This window comes from Vitis riparia, chromosome 5, assembly GCF_004353265.1.
Source record: "Vitis riparia cultivar Riparia Gloire de Montpellier isolate 1030 chromosome 5, EGFV_Vit.rip_1.0, whole genome shotgun sequence".
Taxonomy (NCBI): Eukaryota; Viridiplantae; Streptophyta; class Magnoliopsida; order Vitales; family Vitaceae; genus Vitis; species Vitis riparia.
The window spans coordinates 20571374-20590930 of record NC_048435.1 but is presented as its reverse complement, the minus strand read 5'-3'; the positions used below and the strand labels follow the sequence as shown (position 1 = coordinate 20590930).

At 38.3% G+C, this 19557-nt stretch overlaps 1 protein-coding gene across 2 annotated transcripts in view; it reads left to right on the top strand.

Moving 5' to 3' along the window:
- Nucleotides 1-17535, top strand: part of LOC117914643 (2-isopropylmalate synthase A-like) — a 51416-nt gene extending 33881 nt beyond the window's left edge. The window contains exons 7-12 of one of the 2 annotated variants that reach the window (XM_034830057.1): nucleotides 510-543; nucleotides 643-717; nucleotides 7757-7840; nucleotides 7941-8075; nucleotides 16719-16864; nucleotides 16944-17535. In XM_034830057.1, the coding sequence (XP_034685948.1) occupies nucleotides 510-543; nucleotides 643-717; nucleotides 7757-7840; nucleotides 7941-8075; nucleotides 16719-16864; nucleotides 16944-17076 (607 nt within the window). In that variant the 3' untranslated portion in view covers nucleotides 17077-17535. Of the gene's footprint in view, nucleotides 1-509; nucleotides 544-642; nucleotides 718-7756; nucleotides 7841-7940; nucleotides 8076-16718; nucleotides 16865-16943 lie in introns of those variants that run through there. The other variant, XM_034830058.1, reaches the window with a different exon arrangement.
- The last annotated feature ends 2022 nt before the right edge of the window (nucleotides 17536-19557 follow it).

Sequence of the window (19557 nt, the reverse complement as noted above, 5' to 3'; positions counted from 1 at the left end):
GGTGTTGTAGGAGCAAATCCCTTGACGCAGGCATTGCAGGCGAGGTCATTGACCCGTGTTGATTTCTTGAAAAATCAGGAAACATTGACCCGTGTTGACTTTCTGAAAAATCAGGAAACCCTGATGTAGGCGTTGCAGGCGAGGTCATTGACCCTCGTTGACTTACTGAAAATTTGGTAAATTTCCCAAAATATCAGGGAAAGCGCAGAAATATCGAGGAAAAATCAGCTGACCGACTTTTGTTGTGAAATATCGTGTTGGCTGTCCCCGATAACCGAAATTTCGGCAATATATCGCTGAAATTTCCTGACATTTCAAACCATGGTTGGAATGGATAGGGAGATGTCTTCACGTTCTTGATATTTTGCTGATTCAGAGTAATGTGTGTGCTTTTGTAATGATACATATTGAAGTTGCACTGGTAGATGATTTATTTATTTATTTTACTTCTTTATCAAGTTTATATTTCTATAAATATAAAGTAACATTTTCTTAATATGTTATTATAGTGGACGGCATGCTTTGAAGAGTCGACTTTTGGAGGTACACAACATCCTCTTTTTTATTTTTTATTTTTTTTAAAGGACATATGGTTGTTAAGTTACTGTTCTGCATTAAGATTTTTCTCTTTCTAATTTTCAGCTTGGTTATGAGATTGAGGGTATGGAACTTGATGATATCTTCTGGCGATTCAAAGAAGTAGCTGAGAAGAAAAAGGTAATCTCCTTGAAGTTTTCAATATTCTGAAGTCCACGATTTTATTGTATCTAAAAATGCAACAAACTTGCTTGGCTTGAATCTGAAGGTCTTGCATACTCAAATTGTTAAGTAGCTTGAATTAATGATGGTAGCACAAAGTTTTTCTTATATATATATATACAGAGTGAGAGGGTGAGAGAAGAAAAGAAAGTAAACAATGCTCATATACTGGTATTATTTTCCTTTTGCCATTCTAAATCACTGGTAAACTGTCATTTAGTAGAGGGTAGTGTGCAAAACCAAAAATAGTGGAAAAAGTTGTTATCTGGACCAGTTTCTTGTAGTTCTGTTTTCCTAGCAATTCTGATCATTTTTTTTTCTAAACTTTTTATCGTCTTGAAATTTATTCACATTCATTGCTACTCCCCAATTGAACTGGGTCAGTTTTCTATTTATTTATTTTCAGATCTTACTGCATCAAAGTTGTCAATTATGCTTTGTTAGGTGTTTTGATTTTTCCATAAGAATAGAACGTTTGTTACTGGATTAATATGATGTTTTAGTTTCTGGTTATAACTGCTAGGAAAATAAACTATTAAAGATATGAAATATAAAACCATTTTTTTCTTCTATAAGTGAACAATGTAAGTTCAACTAAACATGTTTCCAGAGAGGAAAGCATTAAAATCTAAGTATGAAAATGCAAAAAGAGAAGAAGGTGGGGAATCAATCAAAGGTTTAGTAGACCAAAATAGGACCAGTAACATGCCTAAATGACTGGAATGGTTTGAATTTTGGTCTGTTGAAGATTGAAGCTGCATTGGTTTTGTTCTAGTTTTGCTCTAATGTAAAACGTGTTGGCCAAAACAGGATGCAAGGGAACCAAATTGATTATTTGAGAGCCAATTGCCAATTGCCTTTTGATATTATTATTATTATTATTATTATTATTATTATTATTATATCATTATTAGTAGTGGTGGTGGTGGTAGTAGTAGTATAGATGGGGAGTGTTCTAGAGACATGTTATGAGGGGAAAATATGAGGAAGAAGGGGGTTGGGGTCTTGTGAGGTGAGAGGAGGGTATGATGTTGGGTTATGGAAGGTTATCAAGAAGGATTGGGATACATTTTAATGTAGAGTTTCTTTGACTGTGGGAAATAAGAGCGGAGTGAAGTTCTGAAAGGATAGGTGGATGGGGAGGAGCCTTTGTATGTCTCCTTTCCATCTCTATTTGCTTTGGCCTCATCTAAGGAGACTTGGTTGGCAGATTTGTGGGAGTAGACATTTTTCCTGATGGGTAAAAAAGCAATATATTAGAACAAGACACTCCAGAAAAGTGCCCTAGAGCACATAGAAAATATACAAAGGATGCCTAAGAGTGCCACAAAAAAGGGGAATTACAAAAAAACAGCACCCCCTCAAACTAAACCCAACCAATCCACAAAATCAACAATGGAATAAAGGCCAAAAACTAAATACACCTTAGCCCACTCCAAAAGGTTACATAGGAAAGAAAATTTAATCCCTTGGATTAGACGCCCCTCATTTTCAAACGCCTTGCTTTTTTTTCCTTCCACACTATCCAGAAAAGGCAAAAGGGAGCAGCCTGCCACACCTTTTTCCTCTTCTTACCCACAAAAGGTGTTATTAGAATCCTTGCTTCACTAGAAATCTTAATGATAGGGAGCTTGATAATGTACAACATTTTTTTGCTGGACTGCAAGATATGTTAGTGAATCGAGAGGAGGCTAGGGTAGGGTGGATGGTTTTGAGGAAAGAAACATTCTTAATGAAGTCTCTATATGTTGTCTTAAGCCAAGGAACTTAATTGCCTTTCCAGCAAGGGTACATCTAGAATCCATAGGCTCTCTCTTAGGCAAATTTCTTTGTGTGGGAAGTTTGCTGGGGAAAAGTTTTGACTCTTGACCAACTCCAAAAAAGAGGGTGGACATTGCTTAATAGATGCCTTCTTTGTAAAGCGGATGAGGAGTCAATTGATTTTATCCTCCTTCACCACCGCATGGCAAGGGTTCTTTTGCTTTTGTTTTCTTTGTTTGAGGTTTCTTTGGTTCAAGTGGTCATAGTGACGAAGACTTTGCTAGGGTGGTATGGATCTTTTGTTTGAAAAAAAACAGAAGGTGGTATGGAGAGTTGCTCCTTTGTGCATTTTTTAGACTTTGTGGAAAGAGAGAAATGAAAGGTCATTTTAAAATGTTCCTTATTATCTTATCTTGTTGTCAAATTGTACAGAGGTGGCAACTCAATGTCTCTAATTGATTTTGTTGAGTGGTTGGATTCTTAATAGGGGAGGGAGGTGTTTTTTGTAATCCAACCTTGGTTTCTCCTTGGCTCTTTTTTGTTGTTAGCTTTGGTGCGCTTTGTATACTTATGGTGTACTTTGTTGTGTTTTTGCTATTATTGATGAATTTCATCATCCAAAAAAAAAAAAGAAAAAAAAAATGGAAATTCCTTAACCATGATTGATTTTATCCATTGGTTGGGGTTTTCATGAAGGGGATTTTGTTTTTTCTACTCCTTCCCTTCTGTCTCTTGGCATCCTTTGTATACATTCTATGTACTTTGATATGCTTTTTGTTAAGTGTTATTATCATAGTTGTGAAAGGCGCGCCTAGGCTCCGGGCGGCACGACGCCACCCTTCGGCGCCTCGCCTGAAGGCATGTGACGCCCCTTAACGAAGGCGCTTAGGCGCGCAAGGCGCAACGTGGTCGCCTCTGGCCAGGTACGCCCTCCTCATTCTCCTTCTCCTTCTTCTTCTTCTCTTCTTCAATCACCGCGTCAGGTTGCAGAGGGCTAAGAGTTGAGAAGCCCTAATTTTTTTTTGGATTTTTGGGACCAAAACGACGTCGTTTTGGCCCTGTTTTCCCTTCCAGACCCTTTTTTTTTGGTATTTTTGAACTCGACACCACTCCTAAATCGTGCCCTAGCCTCAACCATGCGGTGGAGAAGTGAAGAAGACGAAGAAGAGGAGGAAAAATAGTCACGTACCTTTCCGGGACCTCGGTATTTTTCTCTTTTCTTCACTTTTCTATATTTTTTTCCATTGTTGTCTCATAACTCTCATTGACATTTTTTTTTTTTAATTATGAATATTGTATTTTGACATGAAAACTTTACTAAATAAAAATAAATAAAAAAAAACATTTATGTGCATATTTTTTGTTAATGTGATATGCATTTTTTTTTTCAATTTTTTTCTTAATTTAATTATAATTTTTTATTGTAGTATAAAATTATAAATTTAAATATTGTATATTGTAGTATAAATGTAAATATTGTATTTTGACATGAAAATTTTACTAAATAAAAATAAACAAACAAAAAACACTCATGTGCATATTTTTTGTTAATGTGATATGCATATTTTCTTTTTCAATTTTTTTCTTAATTTAATTATAATTATTTTATTGTAGTATAGATAATTTTTTTGCGAGATGGATAATGAGAGTGAAACTCAAGTGGACTCTAGTGCAAGTGGAAGAAGAGATCCCAAATGGAAGTATGCTCGTTTGGTTAATGAAAAAGATTTAAACACCATCATATGCAATTTTTTGTGATAAAGTAACCAAAGGAGGCATATATAGACACAAACAACATCTTGTTGGTGGATATAGAAATGCTAAAAAATGTAGAAAATGTCCGGAACATGTTAGAGAAGAAATGGAAGAGTATATGAGTTCCAAGAAAAATAAAAAAAAGCAAATGAATATGGGGAGTGAAGATGTTAATGAAGATTTGTTTGGTTTGGAAGATGAAGATTTTGGTGAGGAGATTAATAGTAGAATGAATGTCACCAACATTTCTAGTAGAGGTAGTAACCGAGGAGGAAGTGGTGGTAGGATGTTTTCTTCAAAAAAACCAAGACAACAAAGTCCTATGTAGAGATGGTTGTTCAAAATCGAAGGAGTGGGAAGATGAATCAAACTACCATCAATGATGCCTACAAAAAGGAAGCAAGAGAAAGAGCTTGTATGCTTATCACAAAGTGGATGTATGAGACTGCTATTCCATTTAATGCAGTCACATATCCGAGTTTCCAACCAATGATTGAGGCTATTAGCCAATATGGTGTGGGTATGAAGGGACCAACTCTTCATGAGGTAAGAGTTACTAACCTTAAGAAAGAATTGTCTCTCACAAAAGATTTGATGGAAAGATCATATGGTGGAATGGGGAAAAAATGGATGCTCAATTATGTCAGATGGATGGACCGATAGGAAAGAGAGAACTTTGGTGAACTTTTTGGTTAATTGTTCAAAGAGAACCATGTTCATGCTATCTATTGATGCTTCTTCAATGATTAAGACAGGAGAAAAGATGTTTGAGTTACTTGACAAATGGGTAGAGCAAGTTGGTGAGGAGAATGTTATTCAAGTTATAATAGATAATCACTTAAGTTATGCGATGACAGGTAATAAATACTATTTCTTGAATTTTTATTTACTTTTAAAATTTGAATTATTTATCTCGAGAACTTGTGTAAATTTATTATCTACTATGTCACATAGGAAGGTTGTTAGAATTAAAGTGCCCGCATTTGTATTGGACACCATGTGCTGCACATTGCCTTGACTTGATGTTGGAAGATATTGGAAAGCTACCAAACATCAAGAAGACATTGAAGAAGGCTATATCACTAAATGGGTATATTTATAATCGCTTAGGGTTACTCAACATGATGAGGCGGTTCACTAGACAAAGGGAATTGCTTAGGCCTGCTAAGACTCAGTTTGCAACTGCTTTCATCACATTATTGTGATTGCATGAACAAAAAAATAACTTGAGGAAGATGTTTACAAGCTCAGATTGGTCAGATAGTAAATGGGCAAAAGAGCAGAAGGGGGAAACTATAGCCAACATAGTTCTAATGCTTTCATTTGGGAACACTATTGTGTTTTGCTTAAAGGTTTCGGGTCCCCTAGTTCGTGTGCTTTGTTTGGTTGATGGTGGAAAAAAAGCTCTTATGGGATACATCTATGAGGCCATGAATAGAGCTAAGGATACAATTGTGAGAAGTTTTAATGGAAATGAAGAGAAGTACAAAGAAATCTTCAACATCATTGATAAGAGGTGGGAGATTCAGCTTCATCGGCCTTTGCATGCAACAGGGTACTTTTTGAACCTGAAATTCTTCTATGATAAACCAGAAATAGAGCGTGATGCAGAGATTATGAGTGATTTATATAAATGCATCTTAAGGCTAACAAGAGACCCTGTTAAGCAAGAAAAAGTTATGGCTGAAGTGAATTTGTACACAACTGCCTAAGGACTATTCGGGAATGAGTTAGCTGTTAGGACAAGGAGGACTAGAGCACTAGATTAGTTATTTAGTTTTCTTTATTTAAATGATTGGATTGTATTTTTGCTAAAATAGGTGAATTGTTTCACTAAAATGTTAATATCTATACTACAGTTGAATGGTGGGCTACATATGGAGCTTTAACTCCAAATTTCCAAATGTTTGCAATGAAAATCCTCAACTTAACATGCAGTGCATCAGGTTGTGAACGGAATTGGAGCATCTTTGAAAATGTAAGTGACCAAAATAATTACAAGTAATAGTCTAATAGAGTCTTGAATGTAACTTAAAAGTTAAAACTTTAAAATATATTTATGAGCTTATGAATTTTTGCAAGTTCATAGTAAGAGGAGAAATAGGTTAGATCATCAACGCTTGAATGATTTGGTATACATTAAGTATAATTGAGCCTTGAAGAGAAGATACAATGAACGTAACACGATTGACCCAATTTCTTTGAAAGATATAGATGATAGTAATGAATGGTTGATAGGAAGAATGGAAGATGAGGATTCTCATGGAGGTGCACAAGATGATTTTGTATTTGATGATGATAATTTGACATGGGGTGATGTTGCTAGAGCTACTGGAGCTGAGGAGGCCAGGTTTGATACTAGAGCTAGAGCTAGAGCAAGCTCAAGCATAATACCACCAACGAGGGGGATAACTTCAAGTTCTAGAACTTTGCCTTCTCATTCACTAATGGATGAAGATAAACATAGAGACATGGTTGATTCAGTAGATGAAGAAGATGGGGAAGGATACAAATGTGATGATGGAAATGATGATGATGATGATTTTGTTGATTTAGAGGAGTGATGATTGCTTGTGGAAAAATTTGTTATTTAAGTGTTTTTTAATGATGTTTTTGAATTGTGGACAAATTTCATGTTTTGGTTTGGAAACTTTGGATTTGGATATGTATTATGCTATTAGCAATATGGATTTGGATTTGTTTTTATGCTTGGAGTTCTTTATTTTTATGCTTTTTGTTGATTAAATTGAAGTTTTGGATGATATTTGATGATTTATGTGTTTAAGACAAATAAATGATTGTTAAATTTGATTATATTATATAAAAATATATATGTAAATTAGGGTGCGCCTCACTTCACTAAAGCCCACGCCTTAGGTGCGCCTTGCGCCTCAAGCTCCGAGACTACTTTGCGCCTTGAGCCTTTTAAAACTATGGTTATTATTATATTTTTTATTTGCCTATCAAAAAACAAAAAAAAATAAAATATTGGCGGTATTGAAAATGATGATAATTCCAATAATGTTTAGTTGATGAATGGTTTTAGTTGAACACATTGTTTATGTGCATAATGTACATTGGTGTGGGGCCTTCTTTTTTAGGTACAATATGGTAGGCGTCAGGTCATAGTTTATCTTGGAAAGGAGAGAATTTCTTTCCAGTCTTTTAAGGTCCAAATTAAATATTTATTAGAGAGAGTGCTCATATGATCCGTCCTTGTCAAGTTGCATGCTTTTTCCTGGTTATATCAGGGGTTTGGTGCCTAGGTTTTTATTCTCTATGTAAAGCTCGTCTGTATAAATATAGTATTTGTGAATTTGTTGCACATGGACAAATTCATCCTCTTAAATTTCATTCCTTAGAAGCTGTTTCTTTTGGGTCAAACATACATAAGCAGAAACGATCTTTGTGTGCATGTTTTTTATTTCTTTTATTAAGATGACTTTTTCTTGATTCTCTATTTTAATTAATGGTTTCCCAGAATCTGACTGATGTTGATGTAATAGCATTGGTATCGGATGAAATATTTCAGCCAAAAGTTTTTTGGAAGCTTGGTGATCTGCAGGTAAATCAAGACTTCATTTCTGATTTTGTTGCTTCTTAAATGAGTGTTCTTGTTTTGTAATGAACAACTTGTCATCAATCACAATGGATGTAACTTGCAGGTGACTTGTGGCACTCTTGGTCTTTCTACGGCGACTGTTAAGCTCATTGATGCTGATGGGCAAAAGCATGTTGCCTGTTCAGTTGGGACTGGGCCAGTTGATTCAGCTTACAAGGCCATTGATCTCCTTGTGAAGGTTTGAGAAACTTTATGATCTTTGCCTTTATGATCCGTTAGAAAAGTTAAAGAAAATTGTGTACAAACACCTATTAAAAAGTATTCACTTATTAAATATCATCTCTTTAGCCCCTAGGCTGGTTATGGTGGATTGTGATAGAAGCCATAGAATAGAATGGTTGTGTCCAGGAGTAATATCCAAAGTACAGGAAGGGAAAGAAAACCTATATGATTGTCTATGTTCAACGTGGGGTTGCCATATCAAGTAGAGATGAGGAAAAAGATGTAAAGAAGAAGAGAGGGGAGGGGAAACTATCATGAAAGCTTTAAACAATTCCATGAAGGAGATGGATTTTGAAGTTGGCATCTGTCAGGAAAGTTGTGGACTCCCTTGCAGGTTAGGGTATTGTTGCTGACAATAAGAGTTTTTGAAGATTTCATGTAAAGAAGTGCGTGCTTTGTGTTGATGTATTTGGAAGGAATGAAATAAAAGAATCTTTAAGGATGTAGTGTTCCCTAGTAAAGTTGAAGTTAGTGTCAAGTTGCTTTTTCCTTTGGATTAGATGGATTAATGTGAGATGGTTTTGTCGTTTTTTAAGTTCTTAGATTCTTTAAAGTTATAGATTTTCCTTTTTAGCCTTTCTCCCTCTTGTGTATATCTTACATAGATATGAGTTTTTTGGACCTTGCTTGCATTAAAAGGTTACTTAAGAAGATTTTGTAACGCAATGCTCCCAACCCTATTTTTTAATTCATATCAAGGATGTGAAATACCTGAAATGCCCTCTAAATTGATTATTTATATGTTAATGTCTTAGAGCCATGAAAGACATCTCTATCTGGCCAAATCATACTCTGGGGTTCTAAGAAAGAAAGAAAGTGGAAATTGAGAATGGAGGAGAGAGACGAGAGAGTGGGTGAGAGAAATGGAGAAGAGTTCTGGCTCCAAGGTGCGAGCGGGGACTCAGCGGGTCATCTCCAGTCAGGGGGTCGGAAAAGGAGTTTTGGGATAGAGTCCAAAACTTTTGAGGTCGAGACAGAGAAGAAGAAGGGAAGGACGCAGATCTTTATAGTGGAAAGAAAGGGAGGTGTCTCTTCTTGGATTAAGTTGGGGCCGGCAAGTCTAGGGCCGCTCATTGAAGGTCTGGTCTTTTGCTCAAAGGACATGAGGACTGGCCATTGGGAGAAACGCTGGCAAGAGAATGGGAGATATTTCTCTTTAGTGCGAGGCGAAAACAAAGGGGGATGTTTCCTTCGCCTGGGGGTTACAGATCGGGAAAAGAAAAGATTTAGTATCTTCGTTCCCAAAGGCAGAGGAGCAAAAGGGGGTTGGATCCTCTTGGTGGAGGCGTTGCGAGAGATGGAGTCTATTCCAGACGGGAAAGTGAGACAGGAGGACAGGGACAAATTTTGGATACCCATGTTGGGAAAATCCTTTGCGGAGGTGGTCAAGCAGAAACGCAGCACCGGAGAAGAGGTGATTAGGGTGAAAGTGGATAACAGAGATTTAAGTGCGAACTTGGAGAAGCTGGACCATTGCCTTGTCGGGTGCTGGATCCCATTACGAGGAGGGGGGGAAGATTTAAGAAGCTGGGGGACCCAAATGTCAAAACGGTGGGGGCTAAAGGGCAATTTAGGCTTGGCCAAATTGGAAGACGGTAAGGCATTATTGGAGTTTGAAATGATAAAAGAAGCCGAGAAAGCCCTAGATGGTGGGGAAATAGTGGTCGATGGCTTCATCATGCGTCTGGAAAAATGGAGCCAAAGGACGGGATGTTTGATGGAGGAAGAGAAAGAAAGAGAGGCCTGGGTAAGGATAGTGGGTCTTCCCATTTCTCTATGGAATCGGGACACTCTGAGCAAGATAGGAGAGGGATGCGGGGGTTTTTTAGACATAGATGTCAAGACGGAGAGGAAGGAAGAGCTATAGTGGGCTAGAATTCGGGTAAGGAGAAATGAGGGGAAAACCCCTAATTTGGTGGAAATATGGGTCGAGAATATATGCTATTCCCTTACCCTGTGGTGGGAGACGAGGCCGACCGGCGAGAAAGGAAAATCCCTCGTATCAGATGGAGAGGTTGAGGGTGAGTTTCAGCCACGCGAGGGCAAGCGCGTGAGGGAGGCCGAAGGGGGCTCGAGGCTCGAGGCTCGAGGAGCAGCTACAGTCTGCGGATGGGACGCAAAAGTTGACTTTTGGGTCGAGGCGACCCACGGAGTGTGTTTGTGGGCTTGGTGAGCCGTAATTAAGGCCCAAGGGAGAGGGGATTATACAAAGCGGGCCTGTAGAGACGGGCTTTTTGGTGAAGCCTCATGGGTCTGAGGGCAGTAGCCCATGCTCTTCCTCTGTGGAGTCTCTTGGGCCAAAGGAGAAGTTGGACCTCAGACGGACCAAGGCCTGGAAGCCCACGGTGGATGTGGGTCTGGTAGACGATGGTCAGAGCCCAACGAGGGTGCCAAGCGGCCATTTTGCTGAGGCCCAAAGCCGTGGCACAAGTTTGGGAAGCCCATTCTCTGAATTTTCTCTATTTTGGGAAAAGGATGGGCTGCGCAGGCTGAGAGAGGCAGAGCTCCTCCACATAGAGCGAACGAAGATTGACCTAGTCCTTGTAGAGGAAGCGACGAGGTATGTTCAGTCTGATTGCTTAATCCCTGAGAATCCTTTTTCCCCTTCTCTTTGTTTTGGTCGGACTCCAGTGGGGGAGTTTTGCGACCTTTCTGGGACTGAAAAGAAGCGTGGCGAGGATGAAAATCCGCTCCAAATGATCATGGGATTGGAATCCTCCTTGACAGAGACTGTCGTATGCTGGGATTTGGTGGAGGTCAACAAAAGTAGAACTGATGATAATGGAAAGGATTTGGGTTCGGATCAAATAGTGCCACGAGTAAATAAGGCAGGGGGGAGCTTAGCTAGGAGAAGAGCGATTTCGCCAAGTTTAGTAATTTTCTGGGTTTTTAGAAAGAAGGTCTGGAGAAGGACATTATGGAATTCCTGGTTAAAATTCGTAAGAGAAGGGAAAGAGTTCATAGTAAGAACATTTTGGAGAAATCTAAATTTGAGAGAGAGTTGAAAAGATTAGAGTGTTCCATTAACTATGAAGGGGGGAAGAAGCAAAATGATGGTGGGCAAATAAGGGGTGCCAAATTATGGAATTTAAATGAAGCTAAGAATCCTAAGTTGGAATGTTCGGGGAGCCAATGACAACGCCAAAAGAAGGGTTATTAAGGCTGTGATCAGAAGTCAGAGGGTGGATCTCTTTTGTCTTCAAGAGACCAAAATACAGACTTTGTCGGAGGGCTTGGTGAGAAGTTTGGGTTCTGGCAGGTGGTCAAATTGGGTGGCTTTAGACGCCTTGGGCACTGCGGGAGGGATTCTGGTGTGTTGGGATAAAAAGTCTCTGGAGGTGATGGAGACGGAGGTGGGAAAATTTTCAGTCTCCTGTAGGATTAGGAATGTGGAAAATGGGACGACCTGGATATTTATTGGGGTGTATGGGCCTTTCTCCAAAGAAGACAGGGTTTGCTTGTGGGAAGAGCTAGGGACGATTAGAGGCTTGTGGGAAGATCCTTGGTGTTTAGGAGGGGACTTCAACGTCATCTTGTCCCAGCGAGAAAGGAGTAATAGGGAAGGTTGTCTGGGGCTATGAGAAGTTTTGCCCAAACTGTGGATGATTTGGAACTCATTGATCTTTCTATGCAAGGGGGTATTGCCACTTGGAGTGGGGGAAGGAACAACCAGTCCTGGGCAAGGCTAGATAGGTTTTTGGTGACTCAGCAGTGGCTAGATATGTTCAGTGGGGTAGCCCAATGCAGAATGCATAGACCCACTTCCGATCATTTTCCTATCATGCTGATGGGTGGGGGGATAAGGAGGGGCCCAACTCCGTTTAGATTCGAGAATATGTGGCTGAAAGTGGACGACTTTAAGGGTCTTCTCCGGGGATGGTGGCAAGGGATTGAGGTGAGAGGAAGGGCCAGCTTTAGATTGGCCTATAAGATAAAGGTTTTGAAACATAATATTAAAGTATGGAATAGGGAGGCGTTTGGAAGGCTGGAAGTTAATAAAAATTCTGCCCTTCAGCATCTGGAGTACTGGGATGGAGTGGAGAGTGAGAGGAGCCTGTCTATAGCTGAAACTGAGCAGAAAAAAGAAGCCAAGGATGCCTTCTATAAATGGGTGCTAATGGAAGAAGTTCATTGGAGGCAGAAGTCTAGGGATCTGTGGCTCAAGGAAGGGGATAGGAATACCGGTTATTTTCACCGTATGGCTAATGCCCATCGTAGGAATAATTCCCTAGACAGGATTATAATTAATGGGGAGCTGCTGACCGAGGATCAAGAGGTGAGGGATGGGATAGTGAATGCTTTCCAGAAATTACTTTCAGAAGAGCCGGGGTGGAGAGCGGATATTGAGGGGCTGCAGTTCAATCAACTTAACTCCCGGGAAGCTGAAGACTTGGAGATGCCTTTCTCTGAGGAGGAAATCCATTTTACATTGATGGAGATGAGGGGAAACAAAGCTCCAGGCCCGGATGGCTTCACAGTGGCCTTTTGGCAAGATTGTTGGGATTTTGTGGAGGAGGAGGTGGTGGAAATGTTTAAGGAATTCTTTGAGCATGGGTCTTTTGCCAAGTCTCTCAATACCACCTTTTTGGTCCTTATTCCTAAGAAAGGAGGAGCTGAAGACCTGGGGGACTTTAGACCTATCAGTTTGCTTGGGGGTTTGTATAAACTCTTAGCCAAAGTCCTAGCAAATAGGCTAAAGAAAGTGCTAGATAGGGTGGTCTCAGTTGACCAAAATGCCTTTGTGAGAGGGAGACAGATTTTGGATGCTTCTCTAGTAGCTAATGAGGTGATTGATTATTGATATAAAAGAAAAGAGAAAGGGTTAATATGCAAGTTGGACATCGAAAAAGCCTATGATAGCATCAATTGGAAATTTCTTATGAAGGTTCTTCGGAAGATGGGTTTTGGGTCTCGTTGGATAGATTGGATGCGGTGGTGTATTTCTACTGCCAAATTCTCTATTTTAATCAACGGGGTTCCAGTTGGGTTCTTTTCAAATTCAAAGGGGCTTTGGCAAGGAGACCCCCTCTTTCCATACCTTTTTGTCTTGGGTATGGAAGTGCTTAGCACTATTATTAGACGGGTTGGTGAGGGGGGCTTTATCTCAGGCTGTAGGATGCGGGGGAGAGGGGGGGAAGAGCTGACTGTTTCTCACCTCCTCTTTGCTGACGACACACTCATTTTCTGCAAAGCTAGAAGAGAGCAACTGACCAATCTAAGTTGGATTTTGGCATGGTTTGAGGCTGCCTCCGACCTTAAAATTAACCTGGCTAAGAGTGCCCTAATTCCGGTGGGGGAAGTGGATGAGTTGGAGGAGTTGGCGGCTGAGCTAGGCTGCAGATTGGGGGCTTTACCCATTGTGTACTTGGGGCTGCCCCTTGGAGCTCATCATAAAACCTCATCTTCCTGGGATGGGGTGGAAGAGAGAATGAGAAGAAGACTAGCCCAGTGGAAAAGGCAATATATTTCGAAGGGGGGAAGAATTACTCTCATTAAGAGCACTTTGGCCAGCATACCCATCTACCTCCTCTCCCTTATACGCATCCCTAAGGCTGTGGCAAGAAGGATTGAAAAAATTCAAAGAGATTTCTTGTGGGGGGGAGGAAGCTTGGAGGGGAAAGTTCACTTAATTAACTGGAAGGTGGTATGCAGCCCTAAGGAGGAGGGGGGATTAGGCATCCGAAAGATAGATTTGTTGAACAAAGCATTGTTGGGCAAATGGGTTTGGAGATATGCCTATGAGAAGGATAATTTGTGGAAAACGGCGATAGGGGTGAAATATGGTCAAGAGGGATGTGGGTGGAGGACTAAGGAATTTTGTGGGCCTTATGGGGTGGGGTTATGGAAGGAGATCATGAAGGAGGCGGATTGGTGTTGGGAAGCATGGATTTTAAGGTTGGGAAGGGGAATAGAGTTTTGTTTTGGACGGATAAGTGGTGTGGTAATGAGGCGCTTTCTCAAACTTTTCCTCAGTTATTTACCTTGGTGGGTCATAAGAATGCCAAAGTTTGTGAAGCGTGGGATTCTAGTTTGGGTCAAGGAGGTTGGAATCTCAGTTTGGCTAGAGATTTCAATGATTGGGAGATGGATTAGATAGGAGACTTGCTGTATCTTCTGAAGGATTTCAGGATTTCTCCTGAAGAGGACTCAGTGAGATGGAAACGGGAAGGCAACGGTGTTTTTGGGGTCAAGGGGGCCTACAAAAGGTTGAGTGGCTCCTCAGCCGGTGTTTTTCCAAATAGACGCATTTGGTTGGATAAGGTTCCAACAAAGGTGTCTTTTTTTGCTTAGGAGGCATCGTGGGGGAAGATCCTCACCTTGGATAAGCTTCAAAGAAGGGGATGGCAGCTCCCTAATCGGTGCTATCTATGCGGCTACGAAGAGGAAAAGGCGAATCATATTCTCTTACATTGTACAGTGGTTAAATCTATTTGGGAGATTACCCTTGCCATTTTCGGAGTTCAATGGGTATTCCCAGAGTCAGTTATAGAGGTGTTACTTAGTTGGAGGGGTTCTTTTGTGGGGAAAAAAAGAAAAAAAATTTGGAATTCCATTCCGTTGTGCATTTTTTGGACGGTTTGGAAGGAAAGGAATAGGATAGCTTTCAGGGGAGGGTCTTTAGACATTCAGAAATTTAAGAATTTTTTTGTATGTAACTTGTGGAGTTGGGTTAGGGTGTACATTGGTGAGGAAACCTACTCTCTGTTAGGCTTTTTGGAGTGGCTTGGGACCACTTGAGGGTGGGTGAGGTTTTTCCCCTTTTTTTTTTTGTTTCTCCAGCCTTGTTTGGGGCTGTTCAGTATACCCCCTGTATACATGCAGCTTCTTAGCCTTTTCTAATATATTTGTTGTTCATCTATCAAAAATATATATATATATATATGTTAATGTCTTAGAGCATTCCTTTTCCAGTTATCACATGTGTATCAGACATGTAAACCTATGGAAAATTGAACCAACTGCTTCTTTGGAATATTGGGAGCTGATCTCCAGTTCTCACAAATAGGTTGCATATTTGTTGAGCCTCAATCTTGTTTTGAATAATTTACCTTTATCTATTTTAATATGTTTAGTTTTATCATGATTGGGTGGGATCTAGATCAGTCATTGATGAGTTCCTTTGTTATAAGTTTGTCATTATAAGTAAGCATGTACATAGCAGAAAGATCAGTGTCTTTAATCGATTTTGTAGATTGGGTGGAATTGAGATGAGGAAGGGAGCAGTTTTTTGTATTTTCCCTCTTCCGGGCTATACCTTTTGATTTCCCTTTGTACACAACCTGCATACATTGGTCTATTGCTCTTTTTATTAAGATGTATCTTACCATTGCTTGCTTATCAAAAAATAAAAGTTTTATCATGATTAGCAGTTGGGTGCAGCATAGACTAATAGTTGTCATAGGCTATTGAAATTAATCCCATCACTTTTTACAGTAATCTTTTACCACATTAGTTCGATCTTCTGCCCTCTTTGACATCCCACCCATAACTATATATTATCTTGTGTAATGGGAAATTAGAATTCAAAAGAAACATCATGGGCATCCTAAAAGAAGGCAATTACACAAGTATTCTCTAATATCTCTTGTTTTACTGGGTATTCATTGGATGATGAGCACAAAAATTCACTTTTGGGAGGATATTGGTGGAGTGATTAACTCATGGTTCAGTTCCCAAATCTCTATAGAGTGGTGAGGTTGAGAAATTCCTGTGTTTCTTTAGTTCTAAGTTCATATCATTCTTCAGCAAGAAATTTCACTTTCAATGCAATATTTTTTATCATGAATTTGAGGAATTCACAATCCATGTATCGACTCTAGTCTGTGTGCATATACATCCACCTTTCTAGGTATAAACTTCAGAAGTTTGGTCCTTGACAGTTGACATCCTTTGGTATGTTCTCAATCAGTTCATTTGTTAGTGCCCCCTCTGGTTCCACCAGTTCAAGATCCTTTCTTCCAGCAAACTTCATTTAGTACTTAGAAGACCAAACTTTCACCTAAAGTCAAGACCTTTGCGTGGCTGGTGGCAAGTAAGAAGTTTACAACCAATACCATAATTTAGAACATCAATATTTCCCCTGTTCCCAGATTCTTGCTCCACATTCTTTAGAATATCTTTCTACAAACCTAATACTGTAATTTGCTTTTTTATGAAATACTTTCATAACAAGCCTACTTATTGAATACACTGCCTGCTCTAGATACTCTGTCAGGAATTACCTTTTGTTTAATTCCAGACTGTGCCACTTCTCCCAGAAGAGCCCAGAGACAAATGAACTTCAGGGAAACAGTAACCCTGACTGGAACAACGCTTGCCCCACTCTCAGGGCCTTTTCCCCATTTTCTAGGTCCATTAGCTCATTCAACCCAATTCAATGCCTTGAGTGCCCTTCTATCCATTGCTCCTTACAGGCTCTAATTATCTCTATAGAAAACCTACTAAGCTCTCTCAGGAAGGGAAAATCCCACGTCAGAAGCTTGTCTTCTTATTGTTGGACTTTTTTCCTGCTCAGATGCATCCAATTTACTAAGATCATGCCACAATAGTTTACAATGGAGAAATATTGCTGAGTTTTCTTTTCTGCTTTGATATGCAGGAACAAGTTACACTTCTTGAGTATGGTTTGAATGCTGTCACAGAAGGTATTGATGCAATAGCTACCACGCGGGTTTTAATCCGTGGGGAGAAAAATCACACCTTAACTAATGCTTTGACAGGAGAGACTGTTCATCGTTCATTTAGGTATATTCTTGATATTTGTTTCTTCCATGTTATGTTTACCTCCAAATTCACAGTACCTAAAATGTTCTTTTGGTTCCAGTGGGACTGGGGCAGGAATGGATATTGTCGTCTCCAGTGTTCGGGCCTACATTAGTGCGCTAAACAAAATGTTAGGTTTCAAAGACCAATCCAAACCAAAGGTTAGTGCAGACAGATCTCAAGACTCTGTTTGACAAGCGACTCCTCGAGTATCTTGTGGCTCTCGACTTCCAAGCTGTCAAAGGCCGAAGTCTCGTAGTTCCTTATTTATTGTACAAAGGTGGGGGAGGATTTCAAGAACGTCACTGTTACTGCCAAGTTTGTTTTTATTTTATTTTTGTTTCCCCTTCTTTTTTCTGTTGGTTTGTTACTTGTTATGCATTTGGAGACAGAAGATGGGTCTATTTTGCTTGAAAGTACAGAAGGGAATTTTGGTGGTAGACAATTGAATATATGTGTTGTTCCTGAAGAATAACTGAGTGAAATGCTAAATTTGTGATTCATAGATGAGTGGGCTCCCCTGAGCCAAGTATCTTGATTGCTGAGATGTCAGTGTCTGACTCATAGATCTCTTCAGTCAATATTTAAAATTGCTTCTAGTTTTGCTACATCATTGGGAAAGTTTTAATTTTCCAAAACTCAGATTCTTGGTATATGTAGTGTAAAGGTTGTTTTATATATTCGTATTTAGGGCAATCTATTGTAATCGCCCAACTCATGTATCTACCATTTCTTGCAATGCTTTCTTCACTGATAAATGTAGGACTGCTTATGAGGCCGATGATAAATGGTATAATGTTTAGCTGATCTCCCATGTTTGAAATGCTGAGTGCTTGGTTCCTTTGAAAGAGCAGGAAAAGGGAAGAAAATGAAACTGATTTTTCTGGTATTTGATCAAGCATTCTTTTGAACAGAGCCATGGCTGCAGCAGCAGCAGCTCTGGTTTGGTGGCTGCTCTGGTCATACTGGTGGTGATGGCAGTTGTGGCTGGTGGCTGGTGGTGGTGAGTCTCTTAACAATGGCCCAGGTAACTGTTTTCTACTCATTTTCTTTCCAAGTTGATTTCTTCTATATAGGGTAGTTTATTACTCAAATAGAAGTCAGTTATTGACTTCATATTTTAGATAAAAGTTAATTTTTTTTTCCTATTAAAACAAAATATAAAAAGACAAACAACAAAATATAAAAGTTGACCCGTCTCTCTCCACATTTTCTTGTTCAAGCCAATTTTTTCTCTTCAATTCTTATGAAGATTGGTCAACTTTATTTAATACTGTTCCTATAGGACAATTCAGTATTGTTCCCACCTACCATAGAAGAAATTTCCCTTTTTTTATTATTTGTAGGGACAGAGACCTAGATATTATAGCAGTTCTAGCTGTCCAACCCACTGATCTAATATTTCAAATAAAATAGGGAGCATCTAGGATAGGAGGTATCAAAAGAAAAGTCAATTTCTTAGTGAGAGTGCTTTTTGACTGATGGGTGTGAATTTGAATTTAAAAATGATGATTCTGCGTGGTGGGGAATGGGAATGGGAATGCGACTGAGATGAAAATCTGTATTCATTACGAATGCTTCCACCATGTGTGATATGGGAAGCTGGTGGGTATGCCATTCTGTTGTTTCTTTTCCATTTTTAACTGCCCCCTTTCTTTATGGGTTTGTTTTGGCACCAAAAAGCACTTTTTGATTTCTCCAAATCTCAATGTGATTATTAACAAACTAGAAATTGGATTGTATACAAATAGTTTGGAAATAAAGGATATGTTTGGAAGTCATTTTCAAAAACAATTTTAGATTTTTAAGAACAAAAAACAAAAACACATTTGATAACAACTTAAAAATATAAAATAAAGGTTTTTTTAAGGATATATTTTAGTTGTTTTTATTTATTTTTTTAGAATTGTTTTAAAAAATAATTATATAAATACGAATAATAATTGAAAATAAAATGTTATAAATAAAAGTTATTTAAAAAAAAATATTTGAAACATAAAAAATAAGTTAATAATATTTCAAGTTGTCAAACATATTTTTGTTTTAGGAAACATCATAAAACATTTTTTTGAATCAATTATAAAAATCGTAAGAGGTTTTTTTTTCTTTCTAATATTAAATTATTTTTAAAATTTAATAGCTTTATTTGGTTGTTGTTTTAATTTCTAATTTTAAAAATAAAGAAAAATAGATAAGAAACAAAGTGAAATAGCAAACATATTTTAGAGAGAATAAATAAAAGTTGTTTTCATTGTTAATTAAAAATAAAAGAAAAATTAAAGAAATTGAAAATGATTTTGTTTCCTTCCTTCTCAACAGTTGAATATTTATTCCAAAATCTTTGGATATGATATTTTCTTAAATTATGTGTGTTTTTGTTTGAACTTTTTTTTAATTTCTCTAAAAATTTTCATTAAGCAAATAATTATAAATCAAATTATACTTGATATATGAAATTTATTAATTTTTAAAATAATTGGAAACTCAAAAACTAATTTAATTAAGGTTAGAAAGTCATAAATCAAAATTCGTTTTGAATGACTTAACTAGTTTCTTATTTATAAATAATCATATTTTTATAATTTTTTTACTAAAGAAATAAACTTTAAATCAAGTAAAACTTAATATATTGGATTCATTAACGAGTTTACTATTTTTTTTTAAATAACTTGAAA